This window comes from Taurulus bubalis, assembly GCF_910589615.1.
Source record: "Taurulus bubalis genome assembly, chromosome: 4".
NCBI classification, from domain to species: domain Eukaryota; kingdom Metazoa; phylum Chordata; class Actinopteri; order Perciformes; family Cottidae; genus Taurulus; species Taurulus bubalis.
This window is the reverse complement of record NC_136592.1, coordinates 25,775,863-25,798,478: the sequence shown is the minus strand read 5'-3', so window position 1 is coordinate 25,798,478 and position 22,616 is coordinate 25,775,863. Positions and strand designations below refer to the sequence as shown.

Below are 22,616 nucleotides of genomic sequence, written 5' to 3'. Positions count from 1 at the left end.
AAAAATAAAAATGCTGTGCGTCTTGGGGAGGAAAAACTAAAAGATGATCCTCTGCAAAATTCCAACAAAGAAAGTTGCCCATTCGGACGACTGGCCTGCGGAAAAAAAAATTGAAAAAAAAAAAAAGGACTCCCATCAAAAGACACAAGCGTCTTGTACATCTCAACAAACCATTTTGAACGGGTCCCTCCAGAGAGCAATTCAATCAAGATCTTTCAGTTGTCTCCCGAATATATTCTGAATGGGACCTTGTTGATTTCTGAAATCACAATCAACTGAGCCGGACGCGCCGCAGGCCGGTGGGTGGACGATCATTTGTGCCTCGGCGTGTTCTTCTTCCGTTTTCGCTTGAAGAAACAGCAGCACCTGAGGACGGAGATACAAGTTAAACCGATAAGTAGACCAGGGAGGCTCGAGATGAAGCAAACACACTAAAAGAACAAGAGCAAACGACGAGTGGACTGCTTGAATTGGTTTTGTTAAAGAGCTGAATTTGAGTCTTTCAAATCTGGACAAATGTGTGTTTTTTTGGGAACTGCACGAGATGGATGATGTGCCATCCACCAAGTGTTTGCATGCTTATTCACCTCCCACAGAAATTAATGACAGAGGGGATTTTATTAATAACAAAGTGCTGCAGTGACACTGCAAAAAATAAATAATTGGAGTAATGCACGTAGAGCACGAGACACGGTGAGGCTGAACGGCCAATAAAAACATACAAAGACAAGAAGAAAAAGAAGCTGTGGAACGAGACATAGGACAGTGACTGGGTAGATTCATTCATTAATAACTAATAATGGCGCACCATGCAACAGGAGTTTAAAGACCTTTAATCTGAAGCCAAACGTACTGCTAAAAGTACTTGTTTATTCTTTCTGCCCTGATTTGACATCAAGTTTTAAGTCTGTATGCTTGCTCACACGGCAGCACTGCTAATAATATTCTTTACTCATCAGGCGATCAGACTTGATAGTACACATAGTAGACTGTTCTCAGGGGTTTATGGCACCTTTGTACCAGTGAGAATCTAGTTAAAAAAAGATAAAAATAAAAAGTGTAAATAAGAACTCCACTGGGCCAAGGCCTAGGCTGGTCCACTCTCTGTCCTACGAGTCTGATGTGGACGAGCAGAGAGAGACTCACCACAGGTTGAGCATTTTCACGCAGCTACAGAAAGAGAGGAAAGAGTGTAAAGAGAAAAGAAAGATAGATTAATACAGAGAGAGACCAAGATGAAGGGACTGGGCACATGCAACACAAACATGCGCACGAACACGCTAACGGGACACCGGTGGACACGGAGAGGGAACGTTTAAGAGGTTAACAATGAGAGAAGATCACAGAACATCTACTCTGCAGACATTTCCTCCTGAAACTGTTACTTGGACAGTTTTAGTAGGTCAAGGGTTATACTACCTTTGTAAATGTCAGAATGACTTTGCTTTATTTATACATACATACAGACATATAGAGAAACAACGTGCATACGTCAGGTTAGCAGTACTCCTACGGCTGGGTGATAATTAAATATAATTCAACACAATCTATTGAGATAACGTGATACACAATTACGTCGCCTATACTGCTCATAACAAGTACATATTAAATCAATCTTTCAGTAAATATGATCATTTTGCAGTTGAGTTCTTAATGAAATGAGAAAATACTCAATATTTCTCATTAGTGAAGTATCTAATTCACACATTAGTATACAAAAATAGACTTTTATTTCTAGAACACATTATAATATTGTGATATAGAGCAGTTTTAGATATAAAATGATCCATCTATGTCCCAAGTACTCCTGTAGTTTAGAAATATCAGGAATTATGTGAATATGCTAATACAACCGAAGCAACTTTGTTATTTAGTTAATAGGAGTACGTTTTGTAATTCAGGGTAAACTATTAGATAAAAGAGTTGCACTGTTTTACTGCCATTTTGATTTGTTTAGAATCAGTGATGTAAACCAAAATCCAGATTAATTCAAAACTGATCCAGCACAGACTGAATATTATTTGTGCTAATTCGATAAATGTTAATTAAAAGATGAAAGAGCCAACTGTATACGTGGTATTCAGTCACCATGGGAACCTGATATTTCCTTTAAAAAAAAAAAAAAAAAAAAAAAAAAAAAAAGCAAAACATTAATTAAACTGCATCATGATTTGCATCCATTGCTTCATGTTCTTATATCAAACATCGACTTGTGTGACGAGGTATCAAAGAGACTGGCAGTAAATGTGGCAATCATCATATCAAACAATTGTGTGAATGGAGACGACAGCAGGCGGCCTATCATCTGGGCAGAAATAGAAACGAGAGCAGATTAAAGTGAATGAACCTCTGGGAGATTCATGAGGAGACTCGGCAGAAGGTAATCAGGTTTTTTTGGGGCTTTGATGGACTCTGATGGGAAATAAAATCGCTGCAATATAATTTACAGTCAAATGAATAATGACTGAACTGAACTGCCAAATACATTGAAAGATATATTCTATGTCAAGATATATAAGATGTATTATTAAATAAAACATTCCACAACAGTACTTTCTCAATAAACCACTTATTCAGCTTTGAAAAAAAGATATAGTGTGGGAAAACTCATAGTCGAAGACAAACACATTTGTCAGAATCCAAGAAATATTTCACAGTTTTAATTGTTTATAGACCAGTTTCGACAAAAGGCCTTATTGTGTTATTACAACAAGGAATATCTGGGCTGACCAGCACCATTGTGGTCCTGCTCGGTAACAGACCAGATGAGGACTGTCACCTCCTTTAATCAAATCACAGTCTTAGAATTAAATGATTGGCTCAACACGTGCTGGCGGCCATTTTCAAATGTCTCCGCAGGTTTTAGTTTTCAGTTCTTTTGCAGCTTGTAACTAAAATCTCTATTTTGGAGTAGAGTTTTTTAGTTTGTTCTCTTATTAAACAAAAATAGCGGCCTCACTGTTGTTTGCTCTAATATCCAACGGGCTCCAATCCCAAATGCAAAGCGCGTATTAGAGAAACTCCATGAAACCAATGTGAATGGTCGTGCTTTCCCCTCATGTTTGTCTCTCAGGGAGGGAAAGAAGTGACTGATACGATGACACAATCTTTGTACATGTGACTAAGTGACCACATGGACAATCTGGTGTGATCTCAACTGGCTGCTCCCACGACAGAATCTGCTTTGCATTGATCATCGATCACTGTTAAAAGACTCGGCGATCCGCTTGATCACCGGTGGCGTATCTCGTTAAGTTGATCCGGCTGATAGAAAGCAAAGCGACGTCCTCAGCGGCCGCCAGTGTAGCTTGCGTTAGGGGGCGGACTGCTGAGGGAGACTACAGGTACGAGAAGATGAATTAGCTCCGACTGAAAAGTTAATCTACATCTGCTTCCTTTAAAAAATAATCTAATTGAGGGAACAGATAGGCAGCAGTAAAACAAAAAAAAACACATAGTCAGACAGAAGATAAGAGGGGCAGGATGACAGCTGGCTGTCACAATCCAACAGCATAGCAAAAAGTGTCGAGATAAAGAGAGGGGGAGAGCGGGAAGGAGAGGAAGCGACAGATGGACTAGGAGGAGAAGTGTGGTGGGTGTATGACACGTACTTGGCCTCGTCGACCACTTCCACCTCTGCCTGAGCTGTAATGGGAGCGCTGGAATGAACAGTCAGCGGATCGTCTGCATTCAGCTCCCCGTTGGTCGAGCTGACCACCTGTGGCACAGACGGGTGTTACTTCAAAAAAACAGTTCAGACGTTGGCCAGAATCAATGTGAGTAACCGCTCCTGCTGTGGTGGGAGTTTATTTTTATTTTTTTCTCTGGTTGCTGCTTTACCAATTCACTTTACTTGCATTGCCTCCTCTGTGGAAACACGGCAGCAAAGAAGAACAACACACAAATAACACAAAAAGTACATTCATGTGTGGAGTTAAATACTCTCTCATTTACAGTACGTTTTAAACACTTAACATCTGCAGGAGCCATTAGGACTATCGATCTATACGAATCCAAAAATCATTTTATGCTCCTTTTTATAAAGTCACTTTCCAGCCCGCAAGGAGGAAAACTTCAAAATCTAAAATACACAGACGAACATTCAGAACACAAACCGCCACCGACAGACTACGGTATGCAAAGAAAAACTACTGATGGTTGTCCCATTCACCTGAGGAGAAATGGCATAAAAATTATTGTAAAGATATGATTTCTGTGTGCATAGGTTTATACAGTGTACACCTTTGTTAACGTCAGACACCATTCAACTCTAGTCATGGTGCAACAGTGTGGAAAAACAGGGATCGCCTTCTTCATTTTCATTTTCCCCACAAGATGTTCTTAACAGTGTTATTTTGTCTTCTTCTGGGTGACCCCACACATTTGTAATTTGTTGTTTTGTATTGAGGCTAGATCACAGCTGGAGAGAAAGATCTTTCTGCCAATGGAATACAACCAGGAGACAAGGTCCACACATAAAGTGAACATACAATAGTTTGTACCTGGATGAATTACAAGCTTCCACACGGTTTCACCATGAACGGCTATTCTACTAAATGCAACATACGCTCTAATAAACAGGGACAATCATGGCAAGAAGACAAATTATACCAGGATGTTCCTTTAAGCATAATGACCCTTTACGACTAAAGAGCATGCACTTAGCCGGCTGAGCCACGTAACTCTGCCATGCAAGAGGCTTCTTGGTCTTACGAGGAATGTCCAAGCGCCATGAAGAATCGCAGTACCCGAGAACAAAAATGCCACAACCAGGGCTGCTGTTTCTAAAGCTACATCCCATTTTCACCATCTGGGGTGGGTGGCACCAGATGACATGCATATGGTGGTGCAGAAAAATAACATTTCCCAGCCAGGGGTAAAAAGGGGTGGGGGAGGTACATGGTTGTAGATCTGTCTCGCGTACAAAATAAATGTTGTGTCCTGACTCCTGGTGAAATGTTTGGGTATCTACTATTGAAATGGTAACGGGAATTAGAATCCCATATATCATTCATTAAATACTATTCTTTTTTTAATTGTGAGCTAACTTAATAAAGATTAATAAAATAAAGGTTTAAACGGTCAACAGCGCAGTGTTATATATTCTGTATGACCTGGAAAGTATGTCTGAAAGTAAAAAATTAAAAAAAGCATTACATTTATAAAAGCAACCAAATTGAAGCTAAACTTAAAAAAAAATGCAGAATCTCCATATTTAAATGCCAAACTTGCCATTAAAATCCAGTTCAAAACATTAAAATGATGCACTTAAGTATTGTTAGATTGTTAAATTGAAATATCATGTATTATTCCAGGTTAGTTCCTATGAGACAGATCTGACTCCATAGAGATTGGGTGGGGGTTGTGGGTGATCAGGTGAGGGGTGTATACCTGCACTGAGCCCCCGTGCCTGTCCGCTGCCAGGTGGGAAGTCAGATAGGAGGAGTTTGCTTGGCGTGTGGGCTGCACCTCCCATGCTCCTCGTCGATCTGAGACCGCTGTCTGCTCAGGAGTCGGGGGGCGTCGGCGATGGGAGGGGAAGTGGGATAGGTGGGTGCGATGGGAGAGGGTGGCGGGTGGTGATGGGATAATCGCGTTAGGAGTGATGGATATTGGGGTGTGCGTGGCCAGGTACCATGCAAAAGCAGCATGAGAAATGGAGAAAAAAAATAAATGCAACAAAATAAAAAAGTGAATCAAACTCAAAGCAAGGCTTCAGCCGAAGAACTGAAATAGAAAATAATGAGTCTGAAGCCAAATGGAGGTCAAACTTTGGCCTCCACCTCATCACATTTACATAAAACACAAATTATCTATGAAAAAGGGTTGTCTTCATACCAGCTATTAACAATATAAACCCAAAAAGTTGAAATTCTTGATTGAACCTAAGAATGTTTTATTCTCCCCGTACCATAAATAGAGCAAGACGAACACTGAAGTCCCCCGAAAAATACTGGCCAGAAATACCATAAATCAAACGCCTGCACTGACAACCTGAGCACATTTTCTAATGCCCTCACCTGTTCCATCCATCTGGTGGAGAAATCAAATCCTTCACTTTCTTATTTCATTTAAGTTAGGGCTGGGCGATCTGGCTAAAGTCTTACATTATGATATAGGGCATAGGGTAAAATGTTGATAATGATATGCAGCATGTTTTCTGGTAGATCAATACACTAATAGTGTATTTGAAAGCCAATTTTGTATGAATGAAAATACTTGACAAATCAATTGACACAATTGATTTAAATCATGATAATATTCCACTGAAAAGACTATAAAAATCATCATATTATTATCGCCCGGCCCCAATGTCAATCTAGTACAGTATATGAATGATTACAAAGCATTATCTCAGTTATCTTTATGGGCTGCTGTCAATCAGAGCAATTCTTTTAAAATTCTGGTCTGAAATACTCAATCAACCAAAACAGGATTATAGAGATAATTGGGATTAATGCCGTTTTGACATATATGTGACAAATCTTTCTTATTGTCATATCCCTCTTTAAAAAACAATTCCAATACAACACATCTCATCAGAATAGTTTTCAGAGAAGCTTTGAAACTCTGCAAGCACATTAGTCCTGATAACTGCAGAATCTGGTATTGTTCAAGATCTTGTGTTACAGTTTCTTTCATTCAGAGTTTGGGGTCAAAGGTCACCCTGAGATTTGTTTGTATATGTATGCGAGCAGGGGAACGGATGTGTACCTCAAACATACATTTCAGGTTGTAATGCACTGGCTCCCTCGCTTTCACCGGAACAAAAAGGCTGACACACTCACCCACCCACACACCCACACTGCTAATAACAAAACCTGGCGTACCTGATTTCTGATTGGTGGGTGCTGTGAGGGCCGTTCTCTGTGAGGATGGCTCTCTCTCGTTACAGCAGACGCTGCAGAGTCTATATGGACAGACCCCACTGGTGTGGGCTGAGGGGAATAATCACAATTTAAATTCTGGACGGTCAAGCAGTTGACAAAACAAAACAAAACGTAATTGTTGCTCAACTCAAAATGTATCCATTGTAGTTTCCATGCGTTACTTACTATCTGCCGGCCAACCCAGTCGTAAGTGTAGTCGAAGGTGTATCCTTTCCGCTCAAACAGTTCCGTGAACAGAGTCCGCAGATATTCATAGTCTGGCTTTTCAAAGAAGTCCAACCGTCTCACATATCGCAGGTAGGTGGCCATCTCCTCTGAATTAAACAAATAAGTAAAAATGGTTGATCCTTGAATATGAAAACTATAATTCTAATTGTAGAATAGATTCTCATACTTAATAATATTGTTACAGCTATCATCAGCGTACCTGGGAAGTTCTCACAAAGGACCTCGATGGGAGTGTTTCGTTTCGTGTCTCCAATCTTCTGGTATCGTTCTTTCAACGTGTCGGCCTGCAGGAGAATTCAAACGGAAAGACATATGACCCGATTCTGATGTCTGATAAGAACTAGTTTTGATATATTTCTGAACATGTTTTTGTTTCTTAATGCAGACTGGTTAAACCATAAAGTCTAATGGACTATGCAATGAACAATTGGTTAATGTATTGATAGCATCACTTCTTATTTCTCTTTGGTTGCAGCTCAAAAACACTGATGACTAAAGTCTGTATATTCAAATTCTATCACATGTAATAATACTGAAATTAGACTTTTGACAAAACAGACTTTCAATACATTCTCAAAGTGTTCATAATAAAATATAAAATACTGATCTGATTATGTGATTCTGATCTCAAGATTGCATTGTATCATGTCAGCTCTCAGTTATTTATTTATTGATGCATGTTTTTCTACACAGACAGAACTGATGTAACACTTTCATGTGCTTGGCATACCTTTAGACCTTGCCATGGTAGACTCCCACGAAGGAAATACATGAACATGTGGCCTAAGGCCTCCAGGTCATCTCGCCGGCTTTGCTCTATATTAATAGATTTGATAACATTTCACTGAGAAACTTCAAGAATAAAGCACCAATCCACATTGCATAATAAACATGTTCGAACAACACAACAGAAGCAAAAACAAAGCTATGAAAGTGAACTTACCTTTGCCTAAATGTGTATTAATGGACATATATCGGGCAGTGCCCGTCAAGCTCTTATGCTCCCTGTATGGAATGTGTTTTTTGGTCTCGGGGTCGATGTATTCTTTGGCCAGACCAAAGTCAATGATGTGGATGATGTGTTCCTTTTTATTCCCTTGCCGTCCGATGAGAAAGTTCTCAGGTTTCACGTCTCTATAGATGAGGTTTTTAGAGTGCACAAACTCCATTCGAGAAATCTGACGAGAAAGAACACAGCAGAATCAGCAAAATAAACAACAATACAGGCTTTAAAGTCAGCAAGGTGTGGTCAAGTTGTCAAAATGTAGTCACTGGCATGTTAATGAAAGTTGACTGCTGCAATATGTCAGTCTTTTCAAGAGCGTCGTGATATAGAATGTCAGCATTTTTACACATTTAAGGGACACTACCGATTGTGGTTCTGGAAGGAGATTTCTCAAGTCTGAGAAAATGACTCCAATGATATCACCCGAGTCAGCGGGGAGACTACAAATGTATATCAGAAACCTTGTATTCCAAACGTTACGTTTGAAAGACGTGGTTTTATACTCATCAGGGAGTTGAAAGACGCAACCGAGCTCATTGCATGAAATGTGGGATCCTGTGTTCGGGATATCTTGACCTCTGCAACAAACACGATGGGGCCGTTCTTTTTTAAATCCGTCTCTTGCAAGTCCCCCATCCTTGTGGAGGTGCAATACTTAAAATGTCAGAGTAGTCCTTTAAAGAAATCATGATCATAGAGCCAAAAACACATAAGCAGACAATCAATTATTTCTATCAAATCTGTGTCGATATATTATTGTAGAGCTGCAACTAATGATTAGTTTTATTATCACATTCATGTAAATGGAATTGAACCCTTGATTCTATACATTTTCTCAAAAGTTGGGGGTTAGGTCAAGCTGCAACATAATAATTTGTGCCCGTTAAGTAAGAGACAATTTAAATTTATTAAAAATATAAAATATTTAAAAATAGTAATTACTTAGTAAATAGCTAAATAATAATTTAAGCTGGTCGATCAATGATTAATTCTCTATTTGCTTCAGCACTATGTTGCACAGCTACCGCAGTGATCCATTACTGTCACACAACAAAAGATTCTGTTGATGTTGCGCCAGAATTCCAAGAGAAGCAAAGCCATCCTGCTGGGAGTTCGGAGTCTGAAAGCGCCAGCGATTAGGATGGAAACAACAATGTATTTGTAAATGCAGAGCTTAACCAAGAGCTCATAGCATTCCCACTGTGTTTGAGCTGTTCTTACGAATCTCCTTTCGGAAGACAAGTGATGGTGAGAGTTATAAGATCAGTTTCTTGGGTTAAATCTTGAGGGATCCTGAAACACTTCCAAAAAAAGGAGCTTGTGTAGGAGGACAAGCTCACAGCATTTATTGTGGAACACTCACTTGTGCCAAAAAATAAAAGAAGACGACCTACGTCATAAAGACAGGGGAGAGATTGGCCAAAAGGTGCAGGCTTTGGCAACGCTCTGTTCTGCAACATCGTGCTTATGTTGTGCTGTTTTGTCGGTTTCCTTTACGAATTTGCAGGGGCTATCTGCATTACAAGAGCACTGCAGATTTTGTGCTGACGAAATGAAATGCTAGAAATTTTGAGATGTCTGAGGCGACTAAAAGCTGAAAGACCACCATCTGAGCTGCTCAAACCTAATGAGATTCAGTGATGGCTTTGCTCTTTTTGTCAGCCTACACGACTCTGACCAATCGTGCGTGTGTACTGACAGACTGCTAATTTGCAGACTCTGCACTGGCACTCCACCTGCTCCATGGGCCTTTGTGGGCAGGACATTGTGCGAGTGAAATAGTGTATAATTAAATCAGGCTGATCAAACTCAAACACTGTCAAAGAGCTATAAAAGAAGTTTATTAAATGTAGAAAATGTATTTTGTACTCTGCATTATGGGACACATTAAACTGTAAAATCTAAAATATTTGGTACTTTGATTCACTTTACAGAAAAACAGATCATCATATTTAGTAGCTCTTGTTGGCCATTTTATTTTGCTGCAGTTAAAGGAAACATAAAGAGCTTCATAAACTCTTGACTCTGTCACTTACTGGCTTTTTCCAGAGCTTTCGACTGCATCTAACTTTTTGTTTAGTTGTCAACTGAGCAAACTCTGAGATTTACTGAGCAAATTTACTATGTATTATATATTTTGACAAAGTTCCTCCACCTGTTTAAAACCCACATTTAAACCCATTCACTGATTCAAGGGGCAGAATCCCTTCAAATCCTGGAAGGCTCGTATTATGACACATGCAGGAAGTGTTGCGTTTCACACTCATAAGAAGTTAGAAGAAAGACAACGTAATGCGTCATACAATGTGTTGAACTCACCAGCTGAATAGCTATCATTAAGACAGTCTTCAGTGAAAAGGTCCGGTCACAAAGGTCAAAGAGGTCCTCTAGACTCGGGCCCAGCAGCTCCAGAACCATGGCATTATATTTCCCACAGGGCCCAAAGTAAAACACCTGGGGGACGCCTTCAGCTGAAACACAAGCAGAAAGAAATTAGACCTACAAGAGAGAAACGTCCCAGTGGACACAGCTGTACGTGTCCTCACGCTCGTCTTAGTCATACCAAGTCTTTATTGTTTAATGTATTTGCAAGTACATCGAAAGTATTCAAGATCATATTTAATAGCTTTGATAATAAAAAGAAAACTGTTGAGAAAAAGAAAATACTAGTTAGTAGATGATAAAAAGTAGAACATGCCTTTCAGGGTTTGTTGTTGTATATACACTTGTGGGAATTCAGAGAGTTTGGGTGGCAAAAGTGTTTATTATTCTTGTCTCCCTTGACTAATGATATTTCTAAGTTGGGTCCAAGGTGAATGGTAAGAGGTCTGTTGGGAGGAGGGGCACCGCAAGGTCACTGAGGACAGTGAACGGAGAAAGCTGCAAGGTAAACATTAACCCTGGAGTACAACACAACGCAGTGCCTGCAAATAAAACCGTGTCTCTCCTCCACTGCAGGCTGAAAACAAATCTTTTCACTGGCTCATATCACATCCTCCCAACTGAATCATATCCTCTCTGCTCTACTCCCTCTAATTGCTCTAAAATCCCTTCCATCTGTCACCTAGGCTCTTATTTGACTTGTCACAGTACGGTTTAGCGTTGTGTAGTCAGTCCAATGCAACAGTAATAACGGCAGGGCCGGAGCTCTGACCCTTATAATGCTGGCAATCTGGGAATTAAAGCTCCTTGTATGGCTGTCGCAATAAACTGCAATATTGCAATACCTATTGACCGGACAACCGCAGGGGACGGCAAGCAACCGCCACAACTGCTACGTGCACGTTTTGTCTTTTTTTTTATCCATCACGTGACACGGCTCCGACTAGGTTTCCTGCTCTGACCATTGCATGCTTGGAGTTTTTAGGGTAAAACTTTTGGTACAAGCTTCAAAGCTGAAAAAAAAAAAGGGGGCTTCAGCTCATTGCTCTTCTGCGTTCTTCATTTAACAAAAAAACAAGTACATTTTAAATGTTGTCATCTTTGTCATTTGAAACGTTTCCTTTATTCCAGCAGGTAACTGTAATAAGCAAACAAAGGGGATTTCTTAAACCCGTTAAAAAAAATAAATAAAAAAAGCCTCACCAATCTGCACGTACATTACGAAATTCTAATTTATGTCATCTCATGTTTCGCAGGATTTCAAGTTTTACGCACATACAACTCCTATTGATTGTAATTATTTGTGATTGGAGATATCTGAATTGTTTGTCGTCTACCACATCCTGAATTTAACTTTCAAAGAACAGGAAATCAGGTCAAACTGTTAATTGCTTTCAGAGGATGAATGTTTCAACGTTTGGCCCCGTTACTGCTGGCCAGTCCTATTAGAAAAAGGTCCTCTCAAGAAACTTCAAAGAAATGCTGGCGCTTCAATCATACGGACCTTGCTTTATCAGACTGCTTAAGCTGTGCTCAGTCCTTGGAAATATTATAATTGCATGATCGTTAAAAGAAGTAGGGACGTCCTGATTGCTTTTCATTTCCCCGATCTTACAGCCAGTGCTTCCATTTGCAGTTTCAGAAATGACGAGACATCTTTGGGAGATTAGAGGGAGCAAAGTTATAGTTTTGCTACCACACCTTTGTCTATATTAAAATAAATGTATCAGAAAGTCCCCACAATCAGGTGTTTATATTTAAGCAGTGAATAATCAATGATAATTTTACGATTTTCAGCAAAGGGAAAACGTTTTTTGGAGGACCCTTTGAGGTGGTTCTGGTCGAAACCAATGCCGATTGTTTGCCAAAGCAGGCTTTGTCTGTCAATCACAGACTATCAATCCACACAAGAGTTTACAAAGCTGGTAAAGATAGGCTCGCGTACGTTGAATGACCCGGGTTGGCCCACTGATACCAGTCACATTTTAAATGAGCTAAAAAGGATTGAACAGTTTCTAGGATGCTGAACTGATTCAAGAAATAATGTTAGTTAACCTTTGCCAGCCGGCCCACCTAACATTTGCTTGCTGATCGGACTCGGCTGTGGAACAGGGCAGTTTATGATGTGGCAAAACGTGACCAATGCTACTTTGCATTAGCCCTGTTGATCTTATTATTTAGGCTGTTGTGGAAGGTTAATCCAAGTGGCTAGGTGTTTTTTTTTACGCCCAGACTATTACGCATCTTTCCAAGTTTGCGCTCCCATATTAAAACATAACCAGGCGCCAATGAACACAATACTTACATGTTATCACTTTATAAAGTAGATATTAACATGTTAGCAAACAGTTGCTTGGCCAGTGCTTTACACATCCTGCAACAGAGAGCGGCATTCAAAAGCATAGCCCAATATTGACCTTCTTTCTAGGGTGCGAGAGTGAATGAAAACAGTTGAGTTGGCGGCCATAAAAACCCCAAACAATAAGCTGATGTTTGAGAAGTTACATTTGGAGAACTGAACGGTCACTACGGGAAACACCTTTCACATTACATGTAATCACTTGATTGGTTGTTAACATAAAACTATTGTTTATTGTAATTCCTTTTAGTACCTCCCTAGACTACAGCTGGTACATTTTGTTTCGGACCGTAACACCGTTACTGTATCTCAGTCTATGTGAAAGCCCTAAGATGATTTTTTTTCCTTCTTCTGCACACATAAAGGAGACAATGATGGACAGGCGGCCAGCGACCAACATATTAGTTGTTTTGCTGAGTTCATTCATGTTTCTTGTGAAGCCAAAGGAGCCAGATCTCAGAAATTAGTTGGCACAGTAAAAATAAATTAAAAAAAATATTTTGGCTCAAGTAGAGAGAGAGAGAATCAGAAAGCTACATATAAAAATCCTGAATAAAACTTTTTGACAGAATAGAAGACATTAACAAGACATTTGACTCACAAGCTCGGTAATAAGAAGTACACTACAACTACAAGGCGGCGTGAATGCTGTCAGACAGCATATGGGCATGTAGGAGGCATGCTGTGCTCCATCTTGTGTTTCTGGACACCATTATGCAGTTCTGTGGGTTGCTAATTGCACCATAGGAATGAGTGTCTTGAAACCCCGGGTGCCTGTGGGAGGCCTAAAAATGTGTCAGATTGGAAATGTGCTGTAAATAAGTGGATAAACGGTTGTTAAATTGAAAACAAGGTTAGTCAAGCTTTTTTGGTTTTAAACCAGCAAAGGGGAACCCGGGGGTCACAGCTCCATCATTATCTTCAGCAAAACGGTCCTCAGAAGAGAGTCCTGGACTGTAAAGTGTACTCTAATTGTACAGGAAGACGCAAACATTGATGGAAGCTACCACTTTTGTAGGCACCACTGTTGACTTCTCTCATCCAATTTTCTTAAACATAATGAGAGCTCTTTAGGGTGTAGTTCTGACTTGGTCTTCAAGACGTTTATACATTGCTGCAAGCAAGTGAACGGCATGTGGCTTGGACTAACAAAGACGGCCGTTGCAACAATATATCGACTCCTACCACAGTATGCGTAAAAAAAAATATATATATATATATATCTCATTAAGTTAATGCCGGGTATAATGTCTGCTCAATTCTCCACAGCCATAACAATATTTAAATAGAGTTAGCTTTACTAATGTAATGGACTTAATATCCTTCACAAGTGTATCATTTCCAGTTGTATTAAGTAATAAAATACACTTATTGGATCAAGACATTTCCAATACACTCAAGTCATTACTCAGAGAAACAAGTTGGTGCTATGCAAATAATAAAACTACTAAAGTTGCATGCAGACTTTCACAAATGTATCAGTTATGTCAGCTACTGAATAAACTGTTTATCTTTTGTAAAAAAAACTAAAGAATACATTTTCATATGGATTACTGATATCTAATAGGGGATGGCTGCAGTCTTTTGCACTAAAAAAAAAAGGAGAACAAGATCAATTTGATGGCTGTATGATGAATAAAACTGGTTCTAAGCCCAAATGTCCCTGCAAACGACTCTCTGTGTGTGCAATTTCTCAACCAGCTGTCACAGACCTGTTCTTTCTCTGGACCGTGAGGAGGCCAGTCCTGAGCTTGGGTGTTTTATTGTGACCATCTGGTCGTAGTTGTTCTGTTATTAATAAATGATAAATAATAATGTGTCAAAGAGGGTTGTAGAAATTTACTCAAAATCTATTTTTACCCGTCGTAATGGATTTTTCTTTTTTTAACCAACAATATTTGATCTTGTTTTGATGTTGTTTTACGAGCATGCCACCTCACAACATCTATGCTTAACAAAAATGGTAATGTTACAGAAAAGCGGCAATTTCCGCAAACATCACTTGCATTTTTTAAAATTATGGAAGGGAAAAAATAAAAATAAAAAAATCACAGTAATGATGTTGGGATTACTGTGTGGAGTTTGCATGTTCTACTTGTGCTTGTGTGGGTTTCCTCCCACAGTCCAAAGAAATGCAGGTTAGATGAATTTGTGACTCTGAACTATACTGTAGGTGTGAGTTTGAATGTGTTTTTATAACTATATATATATATATATATATAACTATATATATATATAATATATCTATCTATCTATCTATATATAGGCTCTTTACGCTTCTTGTTGAACACAGGCGGCTTCTGTCGCACATCAAGTTTTGTGCACTGTGCTGATACACTTTCGACCACGCCATGCCTGCACAATTAAGTTTCTGGCAGACACACTGGCTGGCATGGTGAGATTTAATTTGGCTATTAAAGTAATATAACACATTTACAACCCAGTTAATTTTTTCTGGACACCATAAAGTGGCCATTAAGCTACAAAAGGTTGAGAACCCCTGTTCTAAAACACTGCTCTCTAGTTTCTCAACATGCCCTATTCTTTTCCAACCAAAAACAGTGCCTCTGAGAGAAGTTCTTGTCCTGACAATGATCCGTGTGTTCACATTAGTGGGAACAGACATCCAGAATAAGACCTCCGGCCTTTCCTTTACATGTTTGTAAAATCTAGTAAGCCGTGTCACTGTGGGAAATGTTTACTCCTCGGGATCGAAACGGTCACAGATCTGGTGTCGTGTTTCATGATGCGGTCTGACTGCCAATGCCTTTAAGAGCTCAATAGTGTCCTTGAACAAACCCGCTTGATCTTCAAAACCGTCCTGTCCTCAGCACTCGAATGCTTCAGTCTGCGGGCTTGTAAACCAAAAGCAGCAGTGAAACCATTGTTAACGGCACCGATAGATATTCTCACATAATATGTGCAAGGAGATGCTTAATTCCTAATCTAATCAACCTCATAAATATCCAGTGACAGTTGGTTATGCACCAGATACAACACTTGATTGAGAATCTGAGCCAAACACATTAATTCATAAAGACCCTGTCGCACAGACACTGTGACAACCACATTGGCTGAGAGGAATGTGGCACAGCACACAGCCAAGAAGAAATGAGGTCACGTTATCCCATCTGGAGGAGAGGACAGAGGCAGGTTAGTACTAGGAGAGGCAAACCCACTCTCTAAATATTTAATGAGTTTCCGCGCAGTTGGCCTTTTCCAGCCTTAGCCTTTGCAAAACAATAGCCATTATATTCCCAGTCTGGTTATCATATAGGCATGTCGAGCTCCAAAAAGTACATCAAGGAGCCGGACCATAGATCACAGAAACGTGGCTTTTATCTTGCATGCCAAACTGGGCCTGAGACCACCGCTCATCCGTAACACTGACTTAACCGGCTTAAAGAAAACCTTAATTCTTAAGTTGACAAACAACATGCTCAAATGTATCTTCCATCAATCAGTAGCTCCAGTTTAGGTGTATTTATGTGACCACCAGTGCAACACATTTATTATTATTTCAACCATTTTACCAGAAGAGCAACGAACAACTAACAACTATTAAAAAAGATTTTCCTATTGTCCCATTGTTTCTAGCGTTCCCACCCATTTCCTCTCTTACCAAGACACAAAAAAAGCATGCACTTAAATGTATTTCTCTGTTGCTCTGATAATCATGTATTCCTCACAAGATTCTTGTCAGTGGTTGCTAAAACAGGGATGCGTCAGCAGACCTTGACTTCTCTCTTATGACAAACTGATAAATTCACAGGGGAGCAGAGTTTAAAGAAAAGTGGTCGAGAAGCAACTTTTATTGCGTTGTCTTTCATTCTGAACACAGCGTAATAAAGTGTCAAGGTCACAGTTCTAGAAACAAAAAAAGAATAAGAGGATCTGGAAAAAGACCAACAGAGGTATGTCAATGTTTGCTTCATGTGTTGAATAGTGATGTCAACACTAACTCAACAGACAACTCAACAGAGAAAGTGTTACTATTGGCTATAAAGTGTACAAAAAGGTATAATAAAATCTAGAATTACCGCATCGCGGCTCTATGCCTCCGCCAATCCATCATGCTGCGGTTTACGCCCATGTCTCTCCAAAATGTCATCACGTCATCATTTTATGCGAGACATTTGTGTGAAATTATCATAATTATCATATTCATTCTTGAGTTATGGCAAATTAAACTGTTTTGCAAGGTTACAATGACCTTTTGACTGTTAACCCACCAAACTAACCACATTTTTTCCAATCCTGTTGGCCATATGTGTCAAATTTGGAGAATGTCTTTCAAGGCATTCCTGAAATATCGCTTTCACAAGAATGGGGCAGACGTGAGGTCACACATCTTAACCAGCGATGACAAAGTCATTTGAACTAATAATAAATTTTAAAAAGTGTTAAATTAGACACACTAGTATTGCACGAAAAATAAAAATTACCAGGAGCGATACTGGCTGAAATGATCAGGAAGTTATCAGTTATCTACAACATTGTATAGCCTGCATTAATATGCAGGCTATAAAATCAGCATTGTTTCTGCAGCTGTTTTCAATGAACAGGCTTTTCTGCTACCTGCACAGCACCAAACTGCACATGGTTGAAACGTAAATCGGAAGATGGACTTTAGTTCCTCCTTTACTTCCTGAGATTAGTTCCTCTGGTTTCACAGTCCCTAGATTCTTTTGGTCGAAAAACCGAGCTGGCGAACACAGCGAAGCATTCAGTTCAAGATACATCACTCAAGAGTTGTCGGAGAACAAAAAAACAGAGCTAAAAAGAGGCGTGACTATTGAACGGCACCACCAGGTGTCAAGAAGCACACCACGAAATGAATGATAATGTTGTTCCGCAACTGCTGGATGTGTAAACGAGCAAATGTTTGCCATTTTAACTTAATAAAAAGGTGATAATAAGTCAGTGTTGTGTTCACAGCTTCTTTCCACCAAGATAGCAGGTTTAAAAGAAATGCAAAGCCTATACGTTTGAAAAGCCACAGGTGTTCACTATGTACATAGAAACATGTTCCAACACACCCAGACTAGACCCATGCAGACCCACACTCGGTCACTGTGACACACTGAATAGTTATCATTAGCTCAATCAGACCTGGACATTGGACACACATGTGTTGAGTCGATTGCAGACAGGACACCGCTGATTTACAATACTGAACAGAAGTTCTATATCTTCCTGCATAGTCTGCCTCGATAGCGACAAGGAAGTCTTTTCAGTGGGTCAGAAAGAAAACCAAACATCAGCTGCTGCATCTGTTTTGCGGGTGTAGAAGAAGAACTATGCCAACACCTTTCACGTTGAAACGTTACAAAGCAAGGTCACCACGCTCTCTATGCACGTAATCATACTCGCACACATGTACACAGGCCTGGAAATAAAAATAAAAAGTGTTGCTGACCCAGCTTAAGATCAATACGTAACCCGAGTGGAGTAATCACTTGTTGTGGAAATGATGCAATCTGCAGCACTAATCTTCCAAAACAGTCAAATCATTGTCATGTTGTCACAAAATGAAAAAAACACCATGCGGAGCAGCGAGCCCATCTGTGACCTTACCTGTGGTTCCCAGTGTTTTGTAGAACCGGTACTCTAAATGCAACTGTGGTGCCCTCGACTTCACTGGTTCCTGTACAAGGCGACACATCCAAACCAGCACTCAGTTAATAACAAGAACCTCACAAAATGGAATAAAAACAGTGACAAAAAAAACAAGAAAAAAAATTAAGACTATACAAAGATGCTATCCAATTAAATGTGAGAATTTGAGATGAACCAGGAAAACCATCTCATCTACCAAACTATTCTTGAGCAGCAAAAACACCGTCAGAGGTGTGGATGTGGGTGTCAGTTTTGCACAAACATCAGCAGGAGCTCTTTCCTTTACCAAAAGCTCAAACACGTGTAAATGATGTCCCGTCACCTGAGATTTAAAAAAAAAAAGTGTCCGTCCTCCTCCAAAAACTCTGCTTAGAGGTGATGGCGAACTTCTTCATTATCCGAGTCATCCTGAAATGTTACAATCAGTCTCCATTTTGAAGTTTTTGTCCAAACTACTTCTAGTTAGTCACCCAAACTTCCCAAAGTATAGTGGAGGAAACATACAAATTGTTCAATAATAATCTCGTCAAAGGGACAACGGAACATCATTTCTTGATAAACTGAGTATGAAAAGTTACAGCGAGCTCAATAACTCACCCAGAGACTGAAATTTCTCCCCAGTTCATTGAAACATTTCTCAATTGTATAAAAACATGGTGTACGGACACGGTATAGTACTATGAGCCGCTGAGAACTTTCTGCTTTAGCAAACTCAATACTTGAAAATTGTAATTTGGTATCTACTACTCTCCAGTGAAACAATAATAAAAGCATGAGTCAGGATTTCCAGTCAAGCCGCTGGAAAGACACACCTCACTGTGACACCCGAGCACAGCCTGATAATCATACTTCTGGAAATCAACTGCCAGTGGCAATGAAGAACATGCAATTTGTGTCTACTTGAAGCTTAATAACAGTTTCCGTGTCTGAATGCAGCATTGACATGATATAATTTCAGTAAGGCTTTAGAAGCGTCATTGACATAAAGTACGCCAAGTGCTTCATTATGCATCTACGTAAATGTATTTAATGCATCATTTTGCAAGAGATACTTGTATCAGCAGAGGTGAGGAATCAAGCAGAGAGAGAATTTGTGCACTTACCAGTTTAATGGCTACATACTCGTTGGTGTAGAGATTTTTACCTGGAACAGGACAGAAAAGATGGCTTTTAAAAATGACATGCACCAATTAAGACTTTACAAAAGGCAACACTGCAAGTCAGATTTTTACAATTTTGAAAGATCCACATGCAAAAGGTCTGGCAGTTACCCAATTGTGATCCCTTTTCCCAGCTCTTCGTTCCAAATTCACTCAGTTATACCATTGTGTGTGTTGAACCATTTCACATGAGATTAAAACTTACCAAGCTTTAATTCACCAAAGTTTCCACAGCCGATCTTCTTGCCCACGCGAAAGTTTGGCCCCACCATGAGAACCCCAGAGGAGCCAGAGGAGCCAGATGGTCGGGACGAGTGTCCGCTGCGGCTTCCCTGGGAAACTTTAGTGGTCCTGGCGGGCCGCTCGCCATATTTATCTCTCTGTTGATCCATGGTGTGAGCAGCACAAGTCAGCGGGAGCCCGGACTGATGTACAAAAAGGCCTCCTGGGCCGGGCCCACGACAGCCACAGCCCTGGTCACTGGCAGTGCCTGGATGGCACAGTCGCTCTCATGAGACAAAACCTGGCAGAGCTAACCGGCACTCCTCCCCAGGTCCTCACCCGGTCACCTCTAACAGTTGTTGGACAGGCTGATCTCTGGCCTCCACATCTGTCACAGGAAGGAGAAGGTGGAAGACCTGTAACAAAAAGAAAAGACATTGACTTTCCACAGAGAGCATCGCATGGAACATCATGGTGCTGATTGTTTCCAGTTAGCTTCTTCTTTCACAAAAAGGTGGGACTGTACGAATGTCTTGTAGACTCTTACAAGCATAAAAACACTCAAAATAGCACTTAATTCCAAACACTAGCACATTAAATTGTCAATTTAAAAGAAATTCCACATTGATAAATAAAAAAAACATGGCTCCCTGCTTCAAGAAGTGAAGGAACACCACACAATAAGGCAAAATAAACTTGAGGTAGGAGTGAGGCAAATATTTTGTCATTTAACTTTCACTGTGGTTAATATTATGTGGGGGAAAAAAATGCAGTAAGTAGTGATATGAAACATGTTTTACTTGAGCGTTTTAAATTACATTTTAACGATCACATCAATCAATTTAAGATTTCACCATGAGATTGCGAGTTTAACTCACATTTGAAGGTAGTAACGAGTCATCGACACGCTCACTGTAACAAAGGCTAAATGAGGACAGGCCTGGCTTACTGGAACAGCGCTTGCTGAGCTAAAGAGATAAGTCATCAAGTCACAGTGGTCACAGAAAGCACCAGTAAATAGTTTGAGCATCAACACAAACCTCAAAGTCATAGTTTGTGATCACGAAGGCATCGAAGACTCTCCACCACCCACAGCTAAAGCCTGGCAGACCATGTCAGCAGGGAATATTATGTAAACAATTACATAAAGCTACGTCTGTTAGCAAAGGCACCGCGGCTTAACTTTATGGACACGGGTCGGATCTCGTCAAGTACACAGACGAACCTCCTTCTACCACGGGCAAAAATTACGCAGATATTAATCTGGGACTATACAACTAAAAAGGAAGTTCGGTGAATAACATGATATCACTACAGAACAAGACATATGATGTTTCTTGCTTCCAGGCCTCTTTGGGGACTTCCTATTCTGCAAGTTGCCGTACTGAAGCAAGCTGCAGACAAAATGTTGCCCGTAAAAATCAGGCAGATATCCAGTTAAACTAATTATATGGCCATAAAATGCATAACCAAAAAAAAGAAAGAAAAGGTACCGTTTCCCATTAAAAAACAACTTTTTCTGCTTTCAATTAAAAAACAACAGCCACTAATGTTTTCATGACAACGATGTGATTCCTGAGCATGGAAAGGCTGCTGCTGAAAAGTATTTGTGTGTGGGCTTCCGGATGACTCATGCTCAGTATTGCCTGCACAGATCTCAGCATCAAAGACGGCTAGTTTGCTCTCAAGGGCAACTGTTCACTGTTGCTATTACATAAAAGCATGAACGGAACAACAGGGCAATAAAACAGGTTTGCGACAAACGGCAAGATGCAACAGTTTCCATTGTGCAAATAATCATTTTGTAGGCCGCTCCGATCCCGGGCGCAGCAGTGTTTAGATTAGCCCGGCGAGGTGTTTCTCCTGATTGAAGACCATCTGCACACACAAACGCCGTGGTGGACGCAGGACGACACACACACACACACACACACACAACACACAAAACCCACACACACACACAGCTGGCCTCGTAATACTGCAAAACACAGCTTTGACTCAGTTTATTTTAAAAATGGTTACGACAATAATACGATTCAATAAGGTTGTAATATTTCACATTATTTGAGAGGGGGCATTTTATTTTGAAAAGGGGAGAGATGCGTGATTGATTCTAACTGGTCACATTTGCCATTTGTTATTGTGTAAATCAAGGCCGATCAAATATTTTAAAACTGGCGCTAAAGTCTACGCTATATTAAAATCTTTTGTTTTGAGACAAGTTTCTTGTTATGGATGATAATGCCGTTTTAGTCCAGTTCATTTGGAGCAAATTATATCCCAACTTTACTATAAAAAGGTGTTTTTAAAAAGGTAAAATTTTGATGAAGAGAATATAACAATATTTGAACATTCTAACAATATCACAAAACTGAGTGTACAGTTTCTTTGGCTGTTTTATGCATTTGGAAATTGTATCGCTAGTAAGATCACCACAGCCACATTGCAATTGAAACATGTCCAGACATGCCTTACCGGAGGAGCAGGACAGGAAAATAAACATTAAGAGGGACACCAAATGAATTCATACTGGCCTCTATATATGGCAGCAAAACCTCCACAACCATTAATTACAAAGGCGTATCACACTATATTCTGTGATGAGCCCCTTGGTTTTATTTTGCTCTTTATGCATCATGTCCTGGATATTAATGCACACACGTGCCATGTGCTGATTATTATTATTATTATTATTATTATTCAACTGTAATGCAATCCACCATTATAGCCCAGCAATAACTAATGCATTT

At 39.9% G+C, this 22,616-nt stretch overlaps 1 protein-coding gene across 3 annotated transcripts; it reads right to left on the bottom strand.

The window, feature by feature from the left end:
• Window positions 1–311: 311 nt before the first annotated feature.
• Window positions 312–20,036, bottom strand: csnk1g1 (casein kinase 1, gamma 1; the record flags this gene model as incomplete). 3 transcript variants are annotated; one of them, XM_079217315.1, is made up of 13 exons in its annotated part: window positions 312–366; window positions 1,147–1,170; window positions 3,612–3,718; window positions 5,392–5,502; window positions 6,831–6,938; window positions 7,056–7,204; window positions 7,318–7,402; window positions 7,849–7,934; window positions 8,062–8,296; window positions 10,444–10,595; window positions 18,443–18,512; window positions 19,588–19,628; window positions 19,850–20,036. In XM_079217315.1, the coding sequence occupies 13 exons, from the start codon at window positions 20,034–20,036 to the stop codon at window positions 312–314; spliced, it is 1,410 nt and encodes a 469-aa protein (XP_079073441.1). The 3 variants fall into 3 exon arrangements, with proteins under 3 accessions (XP_079073441.1, XP_079073442.1, XP_079073443.1); XM_079217316.1 differs by lacking the exon at window positions 1,147–1,170; XM_079217317.1 differs by lacking the exons at window positions 1,147–1,170; window positions 5,392–5,502.
• Window positions 20,037–22,616: the final 2,580 nt, after the last annotated feature.